The sequence below is a fragment of the Triturus cristatus genome, chromosome 5_1, assembly GCF_964204655.1.
Source record: "Triturus cristatus chromosome 5_1, aTriCri1.1, whole genome shotgun sequence".
Lineage (NCBI taxonomy): Eukaryota > Metazoa > Chordata > Amphibia > Caudata > Salamandridae > Triturus > Triturus cristatus.
In genome coordinates, this window is record NC_140587.1 from 130,913,968 (window position 1) to 130,939,194 (window position 25,227).

The window sequence follows — 25,227 nt, forward strand, 5'->3', positions numbered from 1 at the left end:
CTTAGGTGTAGTATACCTATACCTAACCTTAAATGGGACACCTGGTAACCTATAAGTCACTCCTATGGCAGGCCTTAACAATCCTGAAGGCAGAGTGCTTGGTTCCATGTGAGATGGTGCTCTGGCATGAGCTGAGCCTGTCTGCAGTGGTCGGAACAACTTCCTTCTACTGTTTCCAGGTATCGTCATACCATATACTCTTAAGTGCATTATGAACCTCGCGGTTAAATGCTATCTTTGGTTTGGCTTTATCAAAACATGTCGAGTAAGGTGTCATACGAATTGGAATACTAACCCCTCGCCAATTCTGGCGACGGGGTTAGCATTCCACCCTTCTAGAGGGACACGACATGTACAGTACCTGAAACCCGGGTAAAATCAGACATAGCCTCAGCTCCACAAAATGGATGCTGCCACCACAGACACAAGTCTGCCCTCCTGCTGCTGGGAGTCCTTCCAGCTTGGGAGGTGTGGACAAAGGGTTTCCTGCCAGGGGAGGTGCGTGCACCACCCCAGACAGGATTTTGTGTATTGGTCAGGTAGGGCTTGAAAGAAACCAGACATGCCTGTGGCTCACAAGGAGCCTCGGTGCATATGCCAGTTCAAACCGGTCCTGGGGCACACCAGTCCCGGGCCTGGGGCGAGCTGGACAAAGGATTGGGGGTGTAACCACCCCCCTTCCTGGTCCCACCCATAGGGAGGGACCTAGCAGGTAGTCCGGCCCCTAGAATCCGCTTAAAGGTAGGAGCTGTGTCCTAAGACTTCAGACATCCTGAAATCAACTTAACACTAAGAAGAAGACGGGAACTTCGACGCTCTGCTGCACAGAGGACTGAAGCCAATCTCCCCTGTGGTCAGGGAGTGACCACCTTGCTAACGCAAGCACCATCCAGCGAATCAACGTCTGCTTTGCCACCGCCTCCCGCCGGAGCCCGAGCCCAGAGACTGACAAGACCTGGACCTCCAGACCTCTCACCGCCCGATCCACAGTCCCTGAAAAGAGGAGACCCGTGGAGGCACCGAGACACGTGGAGCCAGCCATCTTGGATCGACTACGACAAGCTGACAAGTGCAACAACCGAGGCTCCCTCCAAGTTGTGCTTTGGGATCTGAGAAGCCCAACTCTCGAGCAGCATTTGCACCAAAGGTGAGCCCTCCAGCATCTCCACGATCTGCGTGGGGCCCTTCTGCATTTTGCCACTCGACGCGCCTAACCGGTTGCTGGCCCGCTGGCTAGTGGCCATCTTGGCGACGAACTCTACGAAAAACACCGCTGGTCTGGTTGCTCCAGACTGGCCCTTGCTCCTCCCCAAAGGAGCAATCCCTCTGACCTTGCTGGTCAGAACCAACAGCTGATTTCCGAATCCTCCTGCAATTGCTTTTGCCAAGGCTTGTTTGCTTCGACCAAGTCGCCGATACCGCCGACAGCGAGAGCCTGCGTGGGACAGCTCGTGAGCCGACTCCTGGACGTCGTCGACCTTCAGGGACCACGTGGCTGTGGAGACAAGCTACCCCTCATCACCTGTTTGCACCCGACATTGCCTGGTACCTACCTGGTGCCACGCCGGTCACTGGCTAGTGACTGTGAACACTGTCCCCTCTGCTTTCAGGTCTTCTGCAACTCCGATCCACCCTTGGATCCACCGCATCTCTCCCGGACCGACCGCCTGCAGCATCTTTGTCCCAGGCTCAACGGAACAGATAGAAGAAACCCGACGCACTTTGAGGCCTATGCACCCGCTTCCTGTGGGTGAGGTAAAGCTGGTACTCCGGTGCCCATGTGTAGTAATACATCTCTAGTGCCTGTGTTCCAAATCTTAAGTTCCTAGTCAACCCGGAAGATCTCCTTTGCAGTAACTTTGTACTTTTTACGCACCCATTGAAACCTATGGGAGCACGCGTGTGACTATTTGCTCTGCACACGCCACCCGTGGACCTCCTGGTCACTAACTAACGTTAGCTCCTTGTAGGCCCAGGGATTCTAGAGGCCCTAGGCCTTTTCCCTTTTCTGTTCGTGGTACTTATACCACTGTTTTAGTATATGGTTCGAGTGGCCACCAGGGCCTATCCATATAAAGTGCAACTTCTGTGTATTCTGTGATAATCTTGTTTGACGATTTGTGCTCCTGTGCTCATAAAGAGACTAGGGGTCACTTTGAGAAATAAATACATATATATTTTGAATATATATCTGTGTGGTGTCCTTTCATTGGTATAAAAGGGGGTTGCATTTGGTAAAACAGCTGGCTTAACACGCATCACGAGTTTAGCCTCAAAGACTGCTTAGCCTACGCTACCACTAGGGCAGCTAGTCCCAAAAGGTTGACTTACAACCACACCATAAGGGTTGCTTGGCATGGTACAAGGTGATCACTTTAACTAGTGAGCATCATATACCAGGCCAACTTCTCACAGATATGTTTTTAAACTTGTCTGTATCAGAATAACCGTATTGGTGCCACTCGGTACAAAAAGCACCTCACTACCACGGATGTCACCACACGGAAGTTCAAAAGAACTCCTGTCTAAGGGTGGGCGGAATTTGCGAAATTGACTTTTGCAAATTATCGCGAAATTGCGCAAAATCTCAGCGAGCATGCGAAACTTTCGCGAAGATGCGGAGATTGCTTTTCCCGCCCGTTCGCGATGTGTTTTGCGTGCTCGAAGGGAAATATAGCTCCAACTTGCCCATGCGGTCGTTAATGGGCGCGGCGATCTTGCTCGAGATGCTTATTTCCTGTTCGCGATCGCAATGACATCTTCGCGATCGCAAACTCTCACAGGATAGCGCGACCGGCTACCAACAATCCAACATCTTGTGGCGCGCGCGAACGGATAGGAAAACTCGTCGGCGAACGAAGGGACCCGGTAAGTCACGACCGAGCGCGCGAGAATGCATTTTTAAAGCACAAACAAGAAAAATACTTCCGTTTCGCGGCAGGTTGCGAAAGTTTTGACATTTTCGCCCTCTCCGCGGAATGCGAAAATTTCGAAATATCGCAAATTCCGCGAGCGGAGCGAAATTTACCGCTCAGGCCTACTCCTGTGCACAGCTTACCAGAACAACTGTACCTCTGCACTCTCCAAAATTTATTTCACTATTTTTAATAGTGTAACCAGTTTATAATTAAAAAAACTATATGACCGCTCACAGGAAACCAGTCCAAAAAATACATTCTACAAAATTCTGTTTAATTACAAATGACAATGTTTCATTCAAGTTATGGTAACCCAATATTTAAGGTACAATCCAAGACAAAAGACATGTATTGCTTTACAAGAATGTTATTTTTGCAAGTTGAACCACGGAGGTCCTATTCTTTAAACCTCCCTGTTGGCAACGATGTAAACAGCCGACACGTGTTTCGTTACGATTGTAACTTCTTCAAGGCTTATGTGTACAAAACTGTTGATCCAAAAGGTTTGGATTTTCCAATATGTAAAAATTTCACTACTTGAGAAATAGAACTTGGAGACCCTTAAATTCGGATCATGTCAATCTCTGGCCAGTCATGGGAACTATCCTCAATACGAAAAGTAGATCAAGGAAGGATATCTCCAGCATTTATCCTCCCTCAAAAGGTGCTTATTCTATTAAGAGTGTTCCCCACTTTTTAGGTCTCGCTGAGCCAGCGCATGCGCTGCTCTGTGAGACATTTAGTAGGTGGGTTTTCAAAGTGCTGCCACAGGCTTTTGGTGGCCTAGCACTTGCGTTCACACATGTGTGCACGCGCGCAGCCGTAATGTGGGTTTCTCTCAAGGCTCATTAAGCCTTGCGTGCCTCTCTCCGTGCTTCAATTCCCACACACAATTCCCCAGCAGGATGATACCTCCTCCTGACCCCTGCCTCGTCTGTATGGAAAACCAAAGCGTGAAATGGCGGTCGTCAACCTCCGGTGGCGCTGGCGAACTGTGCCAGTTTTTTACAGGTAAACACATATATTTACAAAATCCCCAGTGCGACTGCCGTTCTTTTACTTTTGCGATCACTTTCGCTTGTTTTTAACAGGGCAGCAGGCCCAGGTGGGCTGATTCTCTGCTGTGCGTGGCTCCCCGATGCAGGTCCCAGTAATTCTCTGGGCCACCAACATCAGCCAGCCGTGGCCCAACGCTGCACGTTCTCAGACAGCGCTCCGTGCCATCTCTATCCCAGGGGCGCAGTCTTGTCCGTCTGTCCAAGATTGGAGGACGAGCCCGGCCCCCAGGTTCTTTCACCCCGTGCCAGTTCTGGGATGCACAGGCACCCTCTCACCTGATGACTGCTGAGGCAGCAACGGGCTGCTTCTAATTTTCCTAATCCGGGCAGCGGTCCGGCCCCGGAGCCACGCCCGTTTTCCTGGGAAGCTCCTGGTCTCCACTCTGGGGCAGGCCCAGCCCAGTTTCCGCAGGCCTCTGCTCCACCTCCCCGGACCCAGCTTCGTTCCTGGGGGGACGTGTGTCCCTGTGTTCTGGTTCACCCCCGGCGGCAGCTCCCCGCTCCGGCCCCGCAGATCGCTGGACCTCCAACACCGAGCAGTCGCAGCCTCACGCTGCACTGCTACACCCAGCACTCCCTGCCCATATTGAGATCAGGTGGGGGCTGACTCAATGACCCCGATGTTGGCCCCGGCCCCCTCCAACCAGGCCGCAGAAGTTCAGGGTCATCCTCTCGCTCCAGCAGTGCTCCCGCGCAGAAGTGTGGTTCACTCTGCGGCTCGACACCGCTGCCGCTTCTGCCCTAACAAATGGTCCCCTCGGTGGATTTCTTGTTCTGCTGGCCGTCTGGCCCCACAATGCAACCCAGCAGGCCGCCGCACTCAGCCGCCTGCTCGACCTGCAAGTCGGCCTCCTGCTCCAAATCGGTGTCATCCTTCCCAGGTCGAGGCCGCGTTGCTTATTCGGCTTCAGACAACTGCCAGGAAGATTCTTGGCTGATCTCAGGATCGTAACTGCAGGATGTTACAGGATTACTGGGCAGGTCGGCTGGGAGCTCGGAGGCTCTCGTCCAGTCGGCCATGATGCTTGGTAACACCCCCGAAGTATTAAATAAATAATTAGATTCCTGTTAAATCTTAAACCCTTCATTCCGGCCCAAAAATGTAAAACTGTTGGAAATGTTAAGAGACTTGTATCCTTGTGCTGGAGCCTTTATGTAATAAAATACATTTGAACTTTTGTGGTTTAAGTACGGCACTTCCACGCAACAGTCGAGAAAAAGGTGGTCCTTGAACGTTAAGTTTGTTCATTTTTCATTTTAAAAATGCAGTAACCTTGGAGAGAGCATGAAGCTAAAGGTGTCTGATGAGAGCAACTTCACAATGGAGAGTGTGGGCCCTGAGTATGTGGGTGGGGTAGTGGATGGATGGATGGAGGACATTTTGGTGTTTTGCCGAAATAACAGTTACGAACATAATCAGGGCATTAAGAAGTTATTCAATCAATCAATCAATCAAGGCATTTATATAGCGCACTACTCACCCAGAGGGTCTCAAGGCGCTAGGGGAGGGGGGACTGCTACTGCTCGAACAGCCAGGTCTTGAGTTGTTTCCTGAAGGCGAGGTGGTCCTGGGTCCGGCGGAGGTGGGTCGGGAGGGAGTTCCATGTCTTGGTGGCGAGGTAGGAGAAGGACCGCCCCCCTGTGGTGGCTCTTCGGATGCGGGGGACGGTGGCGAGGGCGTGGCCGGTCGATCGAAGCTGGCGTTTGGGAGCGTAGAAGTTGAGGTGGCTGTTGAGGTATCCTGGGCCTTGGTTGTGTAGGGCTTTGTGTGCGTGGGTGAGGAGACGGAAGGCGATTCTGTTGTTGACCGGGAGCCAGTGCAGGTCTCTCAGGTGTCCGGAGATGTGGCTGTGACGGGGGATGTCCAGGATGAGTCGTGCTGAGGCGTTCTGGATCTGCTGGAGTCTCTTCTGGAGTTTGGCGGTGGTTCCGGCGTAAAGGGAGTTGCCGTAGTCCAGACGGCTGGTGACGAGGGCCTGGGTGACCGTCTTCCTGGTCTCGGTGGGGATCCACTGGAAGATCTTACGTAGCATGCGCAGGATGTTGAAGCACGACGAGGAGACGGCGTTGACTTGTCTGGTCATGGAGAGGGAGGAGTCCAGGATGAAGCCCAGGTTGCGTGCGTGGTCTGTTGGTTGGGGTGCGCTGCCTAGGGCGGGGGGCCACTAGGAGTCGTCCCAGGCGGAGGGTGAGGATCCCAGGATGAGGACTTCCGTCTTGTCCGAGTTCAGTTTCAGGCGACTGTTCTTCATCCATTCGGCTACCTCTTTCATCCCTTCGTGAAGGTTGGCTCTGGCGGTGGCGGGGTCGTTGGTGAGGGAGAGGATCAGCTGGGTATCGTCGGCGTAGGAGATGATGTTGAGGTTGTGCTGGCGTGCGATGTCTGCGAGGGGGCTCATGTAGACGTTGAAGAGGGTTGGACTGAGCGAGGACCCTTGAGGAACGCCGCAGATGACTTCGGTGGCTTCAGATCTGAACGGGGGGAGGCGGACTCTCTGTGTCCTTCCGGCGAGGAAGGAGATGATCCATTCCAGTGCCTTCTCCTGGATTCCGACGTTGCTGAGTCGCTGCACTAGTGTACGGTGGCAGACAGTGTCGAAGGCCGCGGAGAGGTCTAGGAGGATGAGGGCCGCTGTTTCTCCGTTGTCAAGCAGTGCTCGGATGTCATCGGTGGCTGCGATCAGGGCAGTCTCGGTGCTGTGGTTGGCTCGGAAGCCAGACTGCGAGAGGTCGAGGGAACCGTTTGTCTTGAGGAAGGCGGCCAGCTGCTTGTTGACAGTCTTCTCGATGACTTTTGCAGGGAATGGGAGCAGCGAGATGGGGCGGTAGTTCTTGAGGTCGGTGGGGTCGGCTGATGGCTTCTTTAGTAGAGCGCTGAGTTCGGCGTGCTTCCAGCTCTCTGGGAAGGTCGCGGTGTCGAAGGAGGTGTTGATGATGTCCCGCAGGTGGGGTGCGATGACAGCGTCGGCCTTGTTGAAGACGTGGTGAGGGCAGGGGTCGGTCGGAGATCCGGAGTGGATGGAGTTCATCATGCGGACGGTATCTTCGGCGCTGATCGGGGTCCAGGCGCGGAGGGTGGTGGTGGGGGGCGATGGTTCGGTCGTGGCGTGCGTCGGTTGAGTGCTGAAGCTGTTGTGTATGTCTGCGATCTTGTTGTGGAAGTAGGAGGCGAGGGAGTTGCAGAGGTCTTGCGAAGGGGTGATGTAGTTGTTTCCGGTGTTGGGGTTGGAGAGCTCTTTGACGATGTTGAAGAGTTCCTTGCTGTTGTGTGCGTTTTTGTCCAGTCGTTCCTTGAATGCAGTTTTCTTGGTTGCGTGGATGAGTTGGTGGTGTTTTCGGGTGGCGAGCTTGAGGGCAGTCATGTTGTCCGGTGTTGGGTCTCTGCGCCAGGTTCTCTCGAGGGCTCGGCAGTCCTTCTTGGAGCTCTTGAGTTCGTCGGTGAACCATGGGGCTTTCTTGCTGCCGGGTCTGCTAGGCGGGGTCCTCAGGGGGGCGAGGTCGTCTGCGCAGTCGCTGATCCATTTCGTGAGGTTGGTGGCCACTTGGCTGGGGTTCGTTGCGCTGGTGGGTGGGTTCTTGCTCAGGGAAGCCGCGAGCTGGTCGGCTGTGATCTTGTTCCAGCTTCTGCGTGCAACCTGTTGCTGTTGGTAGTGGATCGTGGTCCTTTTGAAGCTGAAGTGGACGCAGCCGTGGTCTGTCCAGTGGAGTCCGGTGGCGTGGCTGAAGGCGATGTTCTTGCTGGATGAGAAGACTGGGTCGAGTGTGTGTCCGGCGTAGTGGGTGGGGGTGGTCACCAGCTGCTTGAGTCCGAGGTTTGCGAGGTTGTCCAGCAGGGTGGTGGTGTTGCGGTCGTTGTTGTTCTCCAGGTGGAAGTTGAGGTCCCCGAGGAGGATGTAGTCAGCGGAGGGGAGGGCGTGCGGGCTGATGAAGTCGGCGATGTCTTTGCTGAATTGTGTGCGTGGTCCCGGGGGTCTGTAGATGAGGGTGCCTCTGAGGGTGGTCTTGGGGTTGATGTGGACCTGGAAGTGCAGGTGCTCGGCGGGTGCGAGGGTGTCGTCGGTGTTGGTCGTGATGCGGATGGTGTTCCTGTGGATGATGGCGATGCCTCCTCCGGTCTGGTTGATGCGGTCCCTTCGGATGATCTTATAGCCGTCTGGGATGGCGATGTCGGGCGCTGAAGAGGCGTTCATCCAGGTTTCCGTGAGGAAGGCGACGTCTGGTGAAGTAGTGTCGAGCAGGTTCTAGAGCTCGATGGCGTGTCTGTGGACGGAGCGGGTGTTGAGTAGGATGCACTTTAGGTGGCTGCTGCTGTTGCCCGTCTTGGTCTTGGTCGGTGCAGGAGAAGTGCAGGTCCGGATGCAGGTAAACTTGCAGGAGTGGCAGCAGAAGGGTCCGTGGGTGCGTCTCGGGGTGGCTCGGTAGCAACCCGGGGTTCGGCCGGCGTTGAGTGTGTAGAGTTCGGTGGCGTCGTAGGTCCGGCGGGAGGGCAGGAGTCTGCGGGGGCCAGGGGTCCAGGCACTGGGCGCGGTCCAGGCGCGGACGGGCGCGGACGGGCTTACCTTTGGCGCACCTTCGGCGCTCAGTCGGTGCTCCCGCTGCGCGCGTCCGCTGCGCGGTTGCTGAGGGGGCGTCATGAGAAGGGAGCCGGGAGGGCGGGTCAGCTGGGAGGCAGGATCGTGGTAGCCAATCGTCTGGCGTGGGGGCGTGGCCGCAGGCAGGCAGCGGTGGGAAAAAACGGGAAAAGTTATTTCCGTTCTTCTGTGTTTATGCCACAGTCCTGTAAATCATCTTCCCTACGTTTGATATCTAGCTTAACAATAATATGCACTGTACCCAGTTCTATTTTCTAGTGGAGTATAATTAATAGTAAGGCAAATATCACACTTGCTTCTCGTTATCAGTAGAACCTCTGCAGGGGAAAGTGCTAGTTTATATAGTATACTCTTAACAAGCATTGGCATAGCCAATAGGTCTTGCTTTTGGGACCTTATAAGTATTTAGTTATGCAGCACAATATCCTTGGTGCAACAACATCAAGTGTTGCATGGCTAAACACTTATAAGGCCCCAAAAGCAAGACCTATTGGCTATGCCAATGCTTGTTATAGGTGGCAAGTGTGTTTCGGAACAAATACATTTGTAAGTAGGTTGTGTCAAGGAAGCGAAATTCCGAGGGCTATGATATGCCCATCTGTTCCCAGTGCAATCGCTGTAATTTCGGCGTTGTGTCTACAGTCAGGCAAAGCAGATCTAGGTGCCTAGAATCACAGGATGACAAGGCAAGGACTCGAACCTGGGTCCCTAATTCCAAAGTTGGAAGCTCTAGGCGCTTGGTCTCTGCTCCCATTCCAGCCGCTCTACTTTGCCCCCTTACACCTCCCCCCCACGCCTCATCGCATACGCCCTCAGATAACTCCTGGCAGCCCTGTGACACTGGGCTCAGCTCTACGCATCCCTCGGGTCTCATGGAGGGCGTGATCCTCGCACCTTGTCACGCGCCGGAGCAGTGGCGTAACGATTATTGAGGGGGCCCTCCCAAGGTACGTGGAGGGCCCCCCTCCGGACTCTATCAAGAGCTCTTCAGCCGAAGTGCAGTGCTGAGGGGGGCCCCTGGAGCTTGCCCCCCCCCCCGCCCTGCGGGGGATGCGGGGCCTGTGTTACGCCCCTGCGCCGGAGGGCTACAGCGCTACCACCGACTGCTCTTTTGTATGCCTGATCACTGACTTTATCAACTGAGGTCAGAGGTCATGGATGTAAGAGTGCATAGGAGTGACTTGTGAGGGTTTGGGCAGTAGCCACCAATGCAGTAGGTTCAGTGTCACCGGACCTTGGGTTCCAGGGCCCAGTCACAGTGCACCCGTGACAGCACGGACATCTCTAGGGCGTGAGACTCGCATCAAGAAACAAAGAGTTCGAGTGTCGGGTAAATGAACATTGAGAAGGAGTGGTCGGGGGGGGCCAACGCTGGCCAGCATCCTTAACCCAAGGGCCCTGGAACCCGGGGTCCGCAAGGCCTACTCAGGGGGCTGCGACTGTCTAGAACATTATCAATATTAGCAGTTTAATAAATATATATTCATAAAAAATCAAGATTGAAAAACGTAAAACGTTCCGTAAATGGGAAGGAGTTTAAAACTGGAGGCTACAAGTGACGTTGCTCTCCTTGTGTTGAGTCCTGAGACCAGCGGAATTCCATCAAATTAATGGAAACTACAAGGGGCCTCCACGGAGGAACCGGCGCGAGTCGCTGACAAAAAGAGAGACTGCATTGGGAGACAAAAACACAACGTGATATGCTGCAGTCTAGCAGGGCACGGACTCTTTCAGAAGTAAAATAACAATGTAGCAAAGCCCCAACTTTCCCATAAAATTGCCAATTATGCATTTGTTTGGTTTGTGAATAAATAAAACATTTCATAATTTGTGTATTGGGTTAACTTATACTTGTGTTTGTATTTTCCTTTATAGTTTTGAGGTTCAAAGCTTCGGCGGGTGCCCCCGCTTCCCTTCCCCTGCCTGGGCCCAGTGTGCGCTCTTGCGCATGAAGGGGCCCTTGTTCCGCGCCGCGGGAGAGGGCTGCGTAGCTGGCCGGGCCGGTGTTGTCTTTCTCCGCCCGCGGCTCTGGCCTCTTTTCTGCACAAAGCGGCGCATTCAGGACCCACAAGGCGCAGTTGGCAGGACATCAGAGGGGTGCAGGGTGAGAGGTCGGCTGGGGCTGCAGGGCGCCAGAGGGTGCTCCGGGGTGTCGAGGGCTGGGGTGCCGTTGTGCACACGTGCGAGAATATTGAAAAGGGACATTATTTGCATGCAGGTGTGTGTCTCTCTTTATTGTGAATAAAGCCACAAAGGGTGTATATTTATTCATGAGACCCCTCTGTGTGCCTCCACTTCTGGAACGATGTTTGAATGCGTCTTTCTACTCCTCTTAAGCGCTCTGTCGTCTCCTGGTACTAAGGTGGCGCTATAGAGCGTAAACCTGATAGGAAATAATCTCTGCCCTGGTGAAATGTTGAAGTAAAGCGTAAGTGGAGCAAAGAGATATCTGGCCAATGTAGGTGACTTCCAGTAATCAGACACTGACTGCTTGCGACTGATGCACCTGGCCCTTTTTGATCCGAGTCGGGGTCACTTGGGCGTGTGGTGGTGGGTGGCATGGAGTGGCACACTGGCACCCCTGTGATGAATGCACCGCTGTGCCAGGCTATAACCATCACATATTTTTCCTGTAACTGGCAGGTGCTGCTTCCTGGTCACCGCCCCCTCTTTAACATCAGGTAAGTTGTCCTCGCTGACTTTGCAGCGAGGGCGGTGGATTGTGCCTCTGGGAGGACCAGACCCGCCCCGAGGTGCCCGGCACCCCCTAACCCTGAACCCCGGAGGAGCTTTCTCCGGTGTACTCGACTCAGATTATAACTATCTGAGCCTTTCACCACCGGCGACACTGGGGCCTTTATCCTACAGATGAGCCAGTCGTGGCCGTGCCAGCACCGGTCTGGTCGCGCGTCTTGCGGTCTGATGTGCGGTCTGGTCGTGCTTCTTGCGGTCTGGTCGCGCTTCTTGCGGTCTGGTCGCGCTTCTTGCGGTCTGGTCGCGCTTCTTGCGGTCTGGTCGCGCTTCTTGCGGTCTGGTCGCGCGACCTCTTGCGGTCTGGTCGCGCGACCTCTTGCGGTCCAGTGAATCTCCCCCGGAGGATCTTCTGGCCAAACACAAGTCCCCCGTCCCACAGAGGAGTGGTGACTGAGAGGTGCAGGTTGGCGCTCTACTGGCCGCGGGGAGTGATCCTGGGCTCCTCCTGTGCTTCAGTTCTTCAGGCCAGACCTCTGAGTGTGGTCACAGTATCTCAGCGCCCTCTGGTGACAGGAACTGTGTCTTCCTTCCTGGAAGAAACCCGTGAGGTGCGGTTGCAGTTCCTGGAGGTTCTCCTCAGTGTCTGCTGCTTCTCCTCCTGAGCCCCCTGTGGGATACGACATATGAAGGTCTTAAGCCTCCCAATATGGCGCTCCCCTGAGCCCCAGCAGGCGGCTTCCAATCACCCTGCCTCAGCTCTTTGCAGTTCCCCTTTCTGGGCAGCATTTTTCTCATGCAAGGTCCCCTCGAGCAACCTCCAAGGCAGTCAGTGGGCTCCCTCCTTCAGGACAGCCCCCTGGCAGCGCCTCCTGCCGCTCCTCCTGGCAGCGCGTCCTGGCAGCGCCTCCTGCCGCTCCCCCTGGCAGCGCGTCCTGGCAGCGCCTCCTGCCGCTCCTCCTGGCAGCGAGTCCTGGCAGGCGGTAGAACTTCTCAGGTGTCTGGTTGCAAACCTGGTGAGGGAGAGCTGGCGCTCACTACCCCAACCCTGAAGTACGAAAGGTTTCTGCTGTGGCACCCCAGATTCTGGTACATAAACCTTGGCACAGTGGCTGGTTGTTTTGGCCCATATTAATATTCAGTATGCGGACAGAGTTTGCAGATTCCACGAGTCCACCGCTGGGTCTGGTTTTGGGCAGTTCCTTAATTTTGTGTGTGATACTCAGACCAGTGCAGGATCGGTGTTAAGCAGTTTCAGCAAGAAGGTAAGCAGGAGTTAAGTCTCCTGTCAGAGAAAACCCAAAACAGAGAAAACATGGAAGAGAGAGAGAGAGAGGGGCTTCCCCGTCACTCAACCTGGTAGAGAGATACACTTTTTATTGCATCAAGTTATTTAAACCTTCACAATATATAAAAAACAGCAATCTAAAAATAACAAAAAAACAGCATTAGACGAATCGTAGTTTGATCAATCGGTGCTTGTAGCGACCCTCGACTCCATTAAGAGCCAGAGCCACTAAAGTGCGAGGTGCGATAGGGGCCACAGGGGACTAAAAGGGCCTCAAATAAAAACGAGTGAAGAGAAGGGGGATAACAGTCTACCCCATCCTCAGACTTATGGACTCCAAGAGTTCTGTAGGAAAAATATGGTTAATACTAGGCCTGGGCAAAAATTTCGTTCCGTTCGCGGAAATTGCGATAATTTGACATTTTTGCGTTCCGCGGAGAGCGCGAAAATGTCAAAAATTCCGGTTTCCGCAGCTTGGCGATAATTTGTTTCTTGCTCGCGCTGTAAAATGATACATTCTCGCGCGCGCGCGATCGCCTTACCTGAATCCCTGCGTTCGCCGACAAGTTTTCTTGATCCGGTCGCGTTCTCCATGAGATGTTGTATTGTTTTTAGCCATTTGCGCTGTCTCGCGACAGTTCGCGCCCGCAGTGACGTCATGCGTCGCGCGATCACGTCTTTCTTCTCGCGATCATGCACCGCGAGAACAACTCAAAACAAGATGGCCGCGCCCGCAAGCAACCACATGGGTAAGTTGGCGACCCGCAACCATGCAGAAAATCTCGCGAACATGCCGGAAAAAAACTTCCGCATCTTCGCGATATTTCTGCTTGTTTGCGATAATTTTAAACATTCTCGCGATAATTTGCGAAGGTTAATTCCGCAAATTCCGCCCACCCCTAGTTAATACATACCATGTTGTTACTAAAATGTACCGAGCATAACCTGGTGTGCTTAACACATGAGGAAAGATGAAGAAGGGCCAGCAGTTCCTATTACACTACATTACTGTCTTGTCAAGGATGCCCCATTTCCAAGGCAAAAACAACAGTTGATGGACAGAATGCAGCAGAATGTCATACATTCACCCCAGTACAGAGATCTGGGCCTAAATCCATCGTTTTTTTGCTCACCATGTCACCCCAGTTTAGACCTTGCCATATGCAAATCAGTCTTGACCCTGTGCCTCATGGGAACAGTCCAGCCCGAACTGCCAAGCCAGGTCCTCCCTGGACTGGAACCAAGCATCCAAGGACCGGTTTCGGCAAGGGTATGCCCAGACGTGGGTCCCATGCTCACTACGCCACTGGAGTCATGCTATCCTGGCTGAAGAGAGGTGAAACCCCGAAACCGGTCCTAGGATGCTTGATTCCGGTCCAGGGAAGACATGGCTTGGCAGTTCGGGCTGGACTGTTCCCATGAGGCACAGTGTCAAGACTGATTTGCATATGGCCATGTCTGAACTGGGGTGGCGTGGTGAGCAGAATAACGATGGATTAAACCCAGATCTGTGACTGGGGTCGAATGTTTTGCCAATGTGCAACATTCCGTCCATCACCTTGTGTCTTTTGCCATTTCAAAGGCGGCTCAGAGATGCTGGAGAGAAGCCCTACAACTCACATTGCTCTCGCCAACCCTTCATCTTAGTTTCCACTATGTGGCAGCCACGTATGGCCTAATACATGCATACGTACAAACACCCACCACCAGCGTCATCGAATGACCCTGCGCAGGAGAGGCCAGTAGACAACTTTCCCTGCAAGTAAACCAGTACAGAGCCCTATCCTGCCACAATACCTGCTGCTGCTACCACGGCCCGTCCTCAACAAACCTATACATGGTGCACTCGATGCGTTCCTCCAGACCACAGAGCCCCATCAGTGGATTGCATTCCATGTCACAAGGAATCCTCACTGTGCACACATGTGGCTGTTGTGTTTGCAAAAACCTACAGAAGTTACTATAGGGTACTTGAGGTAGGGGCACACGCTCTCCAGACCCATGCCAAGGACCTTTCTATCCAGACAAGCCCCCTGTCGGAAGCTCTATGTCTGGACTTTACTCTGGGTTGGACTTCATGAGTAAAGGTTCCTGTCTGGGTACCCTGCACCAGCCTCTTCTAGCTTAGAGACACCCATGGGTGGGTATACCCATGCCCTGGCCACGATCCTTATTTTTCACTCTTTTTGGCACTAAATTCCTACCTGGTAAATTGGTCAGCCCGCCGTGCGCTGCACTACGACCTGTTAAAGCAGCGTTCACAATTGGGGGATATGTTGTATTGTGACCAGTCCTTCATTCACCAAGAACATGAAGTGACTGAAATGTGTTCCACAGTCGTGGCTTGCTGCGGGGAGTGCTCCCCTCACTGTGGCTCTTTGACTTTGGTCCTTATTGTCATAATGCTACTCCGCAGAGCCCCCCCCATCCCTTTGAGGCCAGCATCACCACCATCATGAATGTAGAAAACCTTTAATCCCATGCCCATGAAGGGCATATCTATCTATCTATCTATCTATCTATCTATCTATCTATCTATCTATCTATCTATCTATCTATCTATCTATCTATCTATCTATCTATCTATCTATGGTCTTTTGTGGAATGTTTTACACCTACACCTGTTTTACACCAAGTGCACTCGCTTGGTCCACTTGATGATACAAAACAAACATTCTGAGTCTAGAAATCGGGCTTAATTATGAACTGAGACCACATTAATCGTGTTGTCTGAACCTTGGGAACTTTACCCGATTTATAGAACTAATGGGACACCGGGACGGAAGTAAAACCGGCATGAAGAAAGTTACAACCTACTAAAGAACCAGCCCTGAGGAAGTCGCGGTTTCATACCATTTGGTGACGAAACACGTGTTGACTTTTGTACCACTTTGTTCGCCATAAGTTGGCAGGGTATGCTCAGACGTGAGTCCCTTGCTCACTTTGCCACTGGAGTCAAGCTATCCTGGCTGAAGACGGCTGAAATGCCAGAAACCGGTTCTAGGAAGCTTGTTTTCGGTCCAGGGAAGGCATGGCTTGGCAGTTCGGGCTGGACTGTTCCCATGAGGCACAGGGTCAGACTGATTTGCATATGGCCATGTCTGAACTGGGGTGGCAGAGTGGGCTAAAGAATGGTGATGGATCAAACCCGGATCTGTTGACTGGGTGTGAGTGTTTGATTGGTTCTGATGCTCCGTCCATCACCACCCCCTTTTGTACGACTAAAAACTAGAGCTTCAAGAACAAATCAAAGAATACAAGAAAAACAAGAATTGATGAGATAGTGTTATTTATCTACTTCACATGAATGCAATGTTGTATGTTGATATTAGCGTGTGCTGGGGGATCTAAAAATCAACATGTTGTTGACCTCTGGCATCTAGTTGGGGAGTGGGTGACCTCCTACCTCAGAGCACCGATTAGGAGCAGGGAACAACAAGATCTATGTGTAGAGATCTTAGAGCGCCATACACCTTCAACAAACACCACCCTCTCAATGGTTGTCATTTACAGTTTCTACAAGGTTAGGGTTACCACCATCATAGTTCTGTGGGTGCTTTTACCTGTTGTCATTTACAGTCTCGTCCTCCTAACCTGACCTTTTTTCTTTCTCTTCGCAGGGCGCGAAGAAGCCGTTTACAGAGGTGATACGAGCCAACATTGGCGATGCGCAGGCCATGGGCCAGAAGCCCATCACTTTCCTGCGGCAGGTGAGTCCCAAGGCGCTTTACGTTGTAGGCGCTGTTATTAGAAAGGATTTGTGGCATGCAGTATGACAATACCTATGTACTCTACATAGCTACTACACTTTTTACTTTGTTGAGGGGAAGGAAAGGCAGTTGTAAGTCGCTTACTGGTTGGCTGCATAACGCGCGGCCTCAAACAAGGAAGACAAAAGGTTGAGTTCTGTGAGGAAAACCGTGCTAAAGAAACCAGAGTATGAAAAAACATATTTTGATGAGAAAACAATGTGAAAGAGTTTTTGAGGAAGGTGGATAGGTTCTGCTCAAACACCCTTTAGACCAATTAAAGGCATGTCTAAGCTTTCTGAACTGGCTAGAGAGCTCAAAGTAAAGAAAACTTCTGCTGTTGTCTGAAGAGGGGACTGGAAAAGGAGTAGTGTGGCGCCCATCAATGATACTCAAGCGGAAATATATTTCCGCATGTGTTCTGGTCGTGGGGGGCCGACTCTGCTAACAGATGTTTTGAAGCAGATTTCACAGCAGGGACACACTCCAGTTCAACCTATCCAGGCCCAAGACCTCCTAATGGCGCACCCGGAGTCTGAGGTTCGCCTCAAGGAGGTACAACATGGACCGATGAATGTGTCGCACACGGGTTCGGTGCGCCCAGGTCAGCACACTATCTGTCAAGCTGCAGGGCGGTCTTTCTTTCTGGAGTTGATGGGGGGTGGGGGGGCTAAGAATTTTTCGGGGGCGGGGGCGAATCTTTAAGCAATAGGCAGAGTGGAGCTGCAGGGGCTCTTAGAAGGGGTGAAACAACAGCAAGGAAGATGGAGGCATGGTGTTATGTTTTGCTTAATTAATTATATATCTTGTTTATCTTTTTAAACCCGGCTTCCATGCCATCCTCTTGCTAGTTGAGTGTTCTGGAGCTCTTAGCCAGAACTCTTGGAGCAGTTGGAGTGGGAGGAAGGTCTTCTTAGCTTTGGCTTGTAATAAAGATAAATACTTGCGAACCATCACTTTACACATGGTAACTTAGAGTGCAAAAAACATATATATATATCTCCTCAAGGCATCCTCTGCTGCGTCCCATGGTCTCGGCTATCTCCCTGGGCTTTATTCGTGACCTCCACATCATGGAAGTGCGCTAAGCATACTGACTGAAGAAGACGCCCAGCTTACAGCGAGAGCGCGCTGGGCCCATAACTAAATAATTCTATAATGTAACCACATAGGTCAGAATAGGGGGACATGCTATGAAAGGAGCACAGACCTGGAAGCACAACCTAGGTGCCATCACAGTGAACCTCTCCTGTGTATGGCATTACAAGCCCTTAAAGGGGCATCCAGCGTAGAGACGAATACAGCTCTCTGTGCCCAGCCTGCATCTTTAACAGTCACAAACAATGGGCGTTCCCGAATGTCCGTTTGATGACGTCTGCTTGGGTTTTCAGCCCTATCGTGACGTCATTTACGCTGCTCTCCTGCCTGGGGGAACACAGAAGAGGTCGGTTCTCTCCTACAGCCACACTGCCTAGATGGCGCCGGCCTTAGACTGTGCCACTACGTAGCACGGGGTGATATATTTTATAGTTAATAAGTAGTCGTTATAACAACTAGTGCTTCCTTGGGTGTAAACAATCTATCAATTTAAGTTTTGTAAGTCGTTAACTCCAATATTCTATAGGGAATTAGCTAAGCGTGACATAGACATAGGTTTAGGGGGGGGGCTGTAGGCGCGTCCCCACCAGCGGCGATCTTTCATCGTAATATGGATTCAGGGCTGAAAATATTCACTTGTGTTTATAAGGCACTGAATGACTGCGGGCTTCCGGTCCCCATAAAGGCATCTGCTAGTGGTCGATGAGCCTTGGAAGCCACGAAGCTGGGGAGTGGCATTAGAGGGTGCGACATCTCCATGGGTTCTGCGCCTGTTGCAGTCACTGAGGGTCTCGCGTTCGGTTTCTTATGGGTGACTTCAAGTGTCGTTTGTCTCAGGTTACTGTGTTGAGAAATTCAATATCTTTAAAACTACTTGAACCATGTCCCCGTCATAAACACCAGTGAGTAATAATGTTATTATAATGAAGACTTGAACTGGCTCTATAGGGTCATAGTCAAAGGACCGCACATTTCTCAATGTTGGCATATTAAAGTTCCAAAAGTGAGTGATACACACTCGCTGATTAGGTTATCGAGTTGTTTTTGTTACCAACGCGATCCCTCATTTTGCCTCGGTGCATTTTTACTTGTCCAGTGGTATCGCCCCTTTAAGAGAGGCGGGGAGGGCCTGGCCTACAATGAACCAAGCTGCAGCTGCCTCCCCAGACAGACATAGCAGCTCTTCACCCCTGCTGCTAAATTACATGTTTCCCGGCTCTACCGACCTCTTGAATGTTCTGTCACCTGTGGGGTCATTATGACGCTGTGACGTCATCAAGGTATAACACTGATCGCGAAGTTAATTTGCAAATTCCTGGCTCTTGAATTCATGCTATTATTGGACACCCAGAAGCCCAAACATCAAATGATGGCAAAGTATTGCAGTTCCCCCAACCCATAACGCACCCCAAATCAAAATGCACATGTGTTCTCTGTTATACCCTACTTAATTGTATAACATGTACTTCAGCCCTGCTGCCACTAGCTGCTCAGCCAGAGCGTGAGATGGTCATGGAATGTTGGTGCGCCTGTGGTGCGTGGAATGCCTGGGTGTCTGAGTGGATGAGTGTTGGCAGTTGAAGATGGGCTGAGCAGCTAGGCAGGCTGCTCCTGGTGGGGCTGGTACCACACTAGGCTGGCTGGAGTAGAGACAGTTGTAACCTGAAGTGGAAGATGAAAAAAGAAGACTGATAATACATACTGGCTCCAGGTGTCTCTCTACAGAGATTATAACATTCATTTTGGCGACGAGCGGACTTGGACCCTAGAGACTCTTGGTGAACCACTGAAACAAAGGAACTACAAAGAAAAAAAAAGAGAAACCAGGAGACTGCTACAAGTTAACACATCTACAAAGAAAGCATTCCCAGGCAAGCCAGCGCCAGCCCTACCAGTGTCCTCCCAACGGACAGCCCCACAGAGAAGTGTCTTCACCAAAGGACACTACAGCCTGGGAATACTACAGTGACTTAAAGGACTACTGTGAGTTGGAGGAGTAGCTAAGCTACAGCCACATCTGGTGTTCCAGCCACATCATAACTAATGGATTATAGTGAGTTGGAGGAGTAGCTAAGCTACAACCGCATATGGTGTTCCAGCCACAAAGAGGATGTAGAAGTCAATTTGGGGTTAGTCATAAAGATGGAAGAACATACAGTGTGCATTGTCTGCACAGGTGGACAATATGTTTAAGGGTGCTTAATTGACAGTTGCAGCGATCTAATGTGCCTTCAAAATTACAGTGACCCACATCGTCCCACGAGGATCCCAGTGATATCAAGGAAAAGGCATACCGTGTGCGGAGAGAAGATGGACAAATATTGCGTTTGCTCTGGATGTGATGGTTGTGAGTCTGCTGTTTGTGGAAATGAGGGTCTACCTCTTTATTTGGGCACTTCGAGGAAGGTGTCATGATTCCTGTTTGCACTGTCCAAATGCAAGGGCCAGTTCGTGTCATTCCCAAGCACAGGGTTAGCAGTGGACCTTTTTTTTTCTACATGTTATACAGTAAGTTGCGGAGGCAATTGCACATGAAGATTTCTAAGCGCTTTTGAGGTGAGCCATCATTTTCATTTAAACCGTTCTGGCTGCGCTTTTCTTTTGCCATCTTAACCGCTCTCTTCACGTTCAAATTTTTAAAAGTGCCTGCTCGTGCCACTCACCTTTGTTCGGCGTTGCGCGAGGCTGCTGTGGAACTTTGGTGATGCCTCATCCAGTTTGCTGCTCGAACACTTCCTATGGACGTTTTGGTGCACGGACGCACCGTGAGCCATTCTGCAGCGGCGTTGACGGCGTGCCGCCATTTTGAGGTTGGCGGTCGCTATTGTCCTTTCCCGGTTGGTGGTTCATCTTTGCTGAAGAGTTGTGTAGGAGAGTAGGGTCTGCTATCCTATGGTCACCCCAAATTTTTGCTTTTTGCTTCACTGGTTTTTGACATATCGAGGCTGTGGGCCTGCTAATCAGACCCCCAGCCTGCTGTTCTCTCTAACTAAATTGACACTATGCACCCTAGGTGCATAACCAATTGGAAGTGGATCACCCTGTGAGCCCCTGTACCAGTGTACACTAGGTACCCAGGGCATTGGTGTATCTAAGGCCTGCCAGGGGCTGAAGCATGTATTATGCCACCCCAGGCTTGGCCTAACAAATTTGACACAACTGGCTGATCTCTCAGCTGGGGTAAGTGGGTGTAACCACCTCTTACTTAGGTGTAGTATACCTATACCTAACCTTAAATGGGACACATGTTAACCTATAAGTCACTCCTATGGCAGGCCTTGGCAATCCTGAAGGCAGAGTGCTTGGTTCCATGTGAGATGGTGCTCTGGCATGAGCTGAGCCTGTCTGCAGTGGTCGGAACAACTTCCTTCTACCGTTTCCAGATATCGTCATACCATATACTCTTAAGTGCATTATGAACCTCGCGGTGAAATGCTATCTTTGGTTTGGCTTTATCAAAACATGTCGAGTAAGGTGTCATACGAATTGGAATACTAACCCCTCGCCAATTCTGGCGACGGGGTTAGCATTCCACCCTTCTAGAGGGACACGACATGTACAGTACCTGAAACCCGGGTAAGATAAGACATAGCCTCAGCTCCACAAAATGGATGCTGCCACCACAGACACAAGTCTGCCCTCCTGCTGCTGGGAGTCCTTCCAGCTTGGGAGACTTGGACAAAGGGTTTCCTGCCAGGGGAGGTGCGAGCACCACCCCAGACAGGATTTTGTGTATTGTTCAGGTAGGGCTTGAATGGAATCAGACATGCCTGAGGCTCACAAGGAGCCTCGGTGCATATGCCAGTTCAAACCGGTCCTGGGGCACACCAGCCCCGGACCTGGGGCGAGCTGGACAAAGGATTGGGGGTGTAACCACCCCCCTTCCTGGTCCCACCCTTAGGGAGGGACCTAGCAGGTAGTCCGGCCCCTAGAATCCGCTTAAAGGTAGGAGCTGTGTCCTAAGACTTCAGACATCCTGGAATCAACTTAACCACAAGAAGAAGACGGGAACTTCGACGCTCTGCTGCACAAAGGACTGAAGGAAATCTCCCCTATGGTCAGGGAGTGACCATCTTGCTAACGCAAGCACCAACCAGCTATTGAACGTCTGTTTTGCCGCCGCCTCCTGCCGGAGCCCGAGCCCAGAGCCCGACAAGACCTGGACCTCCAGACCTCTCACCGCCCGATCCACAGTCCCTGCAAAGAAGGAACCCGTGGAGGCACCGAGACACGTGGAGCCAGCCATCTTGAAACACCGACGACAAGCTGCAAGCGCAGCGACAGAGGCTCCCTCCAAGTTGTGCTTTGAGTCCTGAGAAGCCCAACACCCGAGCAGCATCTGCACCAAAGGTGAGCCCTCCAGCATCTCCACGATCTGCGTGGGGCCCCTCTGCACTTTGCATCTCGACGCGCCTGCCCGGTCCCTGGCCCGTTGGCTAGTGGCTATTTTGGCGACCTATTTGAAAATCAACGACGCTGGTCTGGTTGCTCCAGACTGGCCCTAGCTGCTCTCCAAAAGAGCAGCCCCTCTGACCTTGCTGGTCAGAACAAACAGCTTTCTTGAACTTCCACGACTCCTGCCTTTGCCAAGGCTTGTTTGCTTCTTTCGAGTCACCGACACTGCCAACAGCGAGAGCCTGCGTGGGACAGCTCGTGACTCGATTCCTGGATGTCGTGGACCTTCAGGGACCACGTGGCTGCAGAGACAAGCTACACTTCACCACCTGTTTGCACCCGACATCGCCTGGTACCTACCTGGTGCCACGCCGGTCACTGGCTAGTGACTGTGAACATTGTCCCCTCTGCTTTCAGGTCTTCTACAACTCCGATCCACCCTTGGATCCACCGCATCTCTTCTGGACCGACCGCCTGCAGCATCTTTGTCATCAGGCTCCATTGAATCGATAGAAGAAACCCGACGCACTTCGAGACCTATGCACCCGCTTCCTGTGGGTGAGGTAAAGCTGGCACTCCGGTGCCCAAGTGTAGAGAATCATCTCTAGTGTCTGTGTTTCGAATCTTGAGATCGTAGTCTATCCAGAAGACCCTTTCTGCAGTAACTTTGTAACTTTTACGCACCCATTGAAAACCTATGGGAGCACGCGTGTGACTTTCCTCACTGCACACGCAACCCGTGGACCTCCTGGTCACTAACTGAAGTTAGCTCCTTGTAGGCCCAGCGATTCTAGAGGCCCTAGGCCTTTTCCCTTTCCTGTTCGTGGTACTTATACCACTATTTTAGTATATGGCAGGGGTCTTCAAACTATGGGGCGCGACCCCCAGGGGGGCCATGGAGTGATGCAAAGGGGGTCGCGCCTTCCCAGTCACACTTCTGCCCAGGCCCAAGGGCTTCAGCATCCCCCCACACTCCCCCCCCCCCCCCCTCCTGTGTCTCAGCCCGGGCTGCTGCAGTGAAACTTGAGCTGCTGGGGGCTCAGCTGGGCAGTGTCTGGATTCCTATCTCCGGCACCCTGTGTTTTTTCACAGGTCTTTAAAGACCATTTAACATGCCTTTGTAAACTGCTTACAGAGGCTTAGGTTTTTTTGCTGGTTCCAGTACCCCCTGGGTCCCCACTGTGCCTATTCCTTACATTCACTGTGTAGTGTGAGAATGCATTTCATGGAAAAGAATACAAAGTTGGCTTCCTGGGGGCGCCGTGTGTGAAAGTTTATTGTGCTTTTGAAGCACCTGCTGCAGTTTCTTTCCCGGCAATTGCCAGGCCTCACATAAATGTCAAGATAACTCTTGTGATTAATTATCTTCCTGGAGAGAGATCAGAATTTTGTATAGTTGAGGTTTTGACTTGGGTGATGTTAGTGCAGAGGGTTAATATGCCTGCTGCAAAGAACGTGTACCAAGTAGATTACAGAGTGCGTATGATGTGAAGAGATCAGCAGGTTACTGCTTTCAAAAGAGACATCCTTTTGTTACTTGCAATTTATAACTTAAAGTCCTAATATAGGATAGTGAGCTATTAACTTTCATCCTAGAACAGCATGCACACTACAAAGAGTACATTATTAGACCATTGATTAATGTTGCAAAAAGGGTTAATTTGGCTAGAAATCAATTCTTATTATTAAAGGAAACTCCCAACTATGCTGTTTTTTTTTCGACTCTGAGTTTGTGCTTCTCCACACCAAGCACTCTTGAACTATGCTGCCTACCAGTATGGATGACATGTGACTCCTACACTTTTAGTCCTTTGGCTTATGTAACATTTCCTATACACTGATTTACACACTTATGATTGATTGTCTCTGTGTAATGTGTGTGTGATGCAAAGTGCTCGGACACCCTACACTGGTATGAGTGGCACTATATAACTAATTCAATGTATCTGAGAGTGTGGGGTTATGGAGACTTGGTCACTGTTAAAGGGTGCTAGTGAGAGAATCCGTGGTGGGGTGGTTATTGGGGGGGCACCAACAAACATTGTCGCACAGGGCACCACCAGCACTAAAGCCGGCCCTGGGAAGTATGCACAGATAAGCTCTGAAAATACCGCTTTAGGTGACTGCTTTTTTTTTGTACCGACTGGGCCATCAAAATAATCTGCTGGTAACCCTAACCATAGGACTGGAAGTTTGTTGCAGGATCAGCACATTATTTATTTCCTTCACCCTCGATCCCCGATTAATGCCGCAATAGTTTAACTTAGATCTTAAAGTCTACGCCCCGTCAATAACATGCTGAGTTACTTCATGGGTCTGGGAATGCACCCTGCATTCAGACAACTCATTCCTCATTCTCGCCCTTTATTGTCACGCTCACCTTGCACTCACAGTGATCACAATGCACTCACACTGATCACCATGCACTTGCACCATTCACCCTCTCACCTTGCACTCACAGTGATCACTCTGCACTCAAAATGCACTTGTCCTGATCACACTATACCTCAACCTGCAGTCACACGATTACACTACTCATCCTGCACTCATGTGACACTTCACTCACCTGTCCCCCTCACTACTCAATATGCAACTCACTCAAACAAGCCCATTAGTAATCATACATTCATTCATCCCATTCTGAACTTGCATCCGCACCCAAAATGAGAGAGGACAGCAAGGGAGTGAGAGAATTTGATTGAAGAGGTCAGGGATGAGGAGAAATGTGAATTGCCGAAGAGAAGTGTGGACACGCAAGAAGTGAGTGTGATCCAAAGGTGAGGGCTTCTGTTAGAACAAAGGGGAGATGTGAAAGAGGAATGGGGGGACTGGAGAGGTGTAAGATACAAATAGACAAAAATTTGAATGAAGAGACGAGGTGAATGAGATGTGCTGAGGGGCACGGGAGGTGACAGGGCCAGAGAGGCCATGAGATAAATGTGAGAGACTGTTAAAGATGAGGGCAGTGAAAGGACAGAATGGCAAGAGGTGATTAAAGGTGAAGTGAGAGGTTGAATGGGGAGAGTTCAGAAGTTGTAAAAAGGGGTGAAAGAAAATGACCTGCAAAGTGAGAGAGGGATCCGGGGTTAGGAGAGGAGAGAGGGATGGAAGGGAGGGGGTGAGAGGAAAGCTGCATGGGTAAACGGCTTAACTCTACACAAAACCGCCAGGGTTTTAAGGGACCCCTGCTTCTTCCGGTCAGGGCCAGGTGAGCTTCTAATGTGGCAGCACGTATTGCTGCATAGTGGAAGGCCCTTCACAAAGGTTGACTTGAAATCTTTCTGATGATAATTGCTGTATTTTGGTTATAAATGGGTACTGATTGGGTGAAATCTTTCCTCAGCGTTACTGTGTGTAACAAATATCAAAAAAATGAAGCAATGCTATCCCAAAATACGCGGCATCACATAATCTCATTTACATTTTCATCCCACGCAA

The 25,227-nt window shown here is 51.4% G+C and overlaps 1 protein-coding gene across 4 annotated transcripts in view; it reads left to right on the top strand.

The window, feature by feature from the left end:
• GPT (glutamic--pyruvic transaminase) overlaps positions 1-25,227 on the top strand; it is a 424,858-nt gene that overhangs the window by 309,402 nt on the left and 90,229 nt on the right. For all 4 annotated transcript variants that reach the window (XM_085604573.1, XM_085604575.1, XM_085604574.1 and 1 more), the window contains one exon: positions 16,168-16,257. In XM_085604573.1, the coding sequence (XP_085460699.1) occupies positions 16,168-16,257 (90 nt within the window). The remainder of the gene's footprint in view (positions 1-16,167; positions 16,258-25,227) is intronic.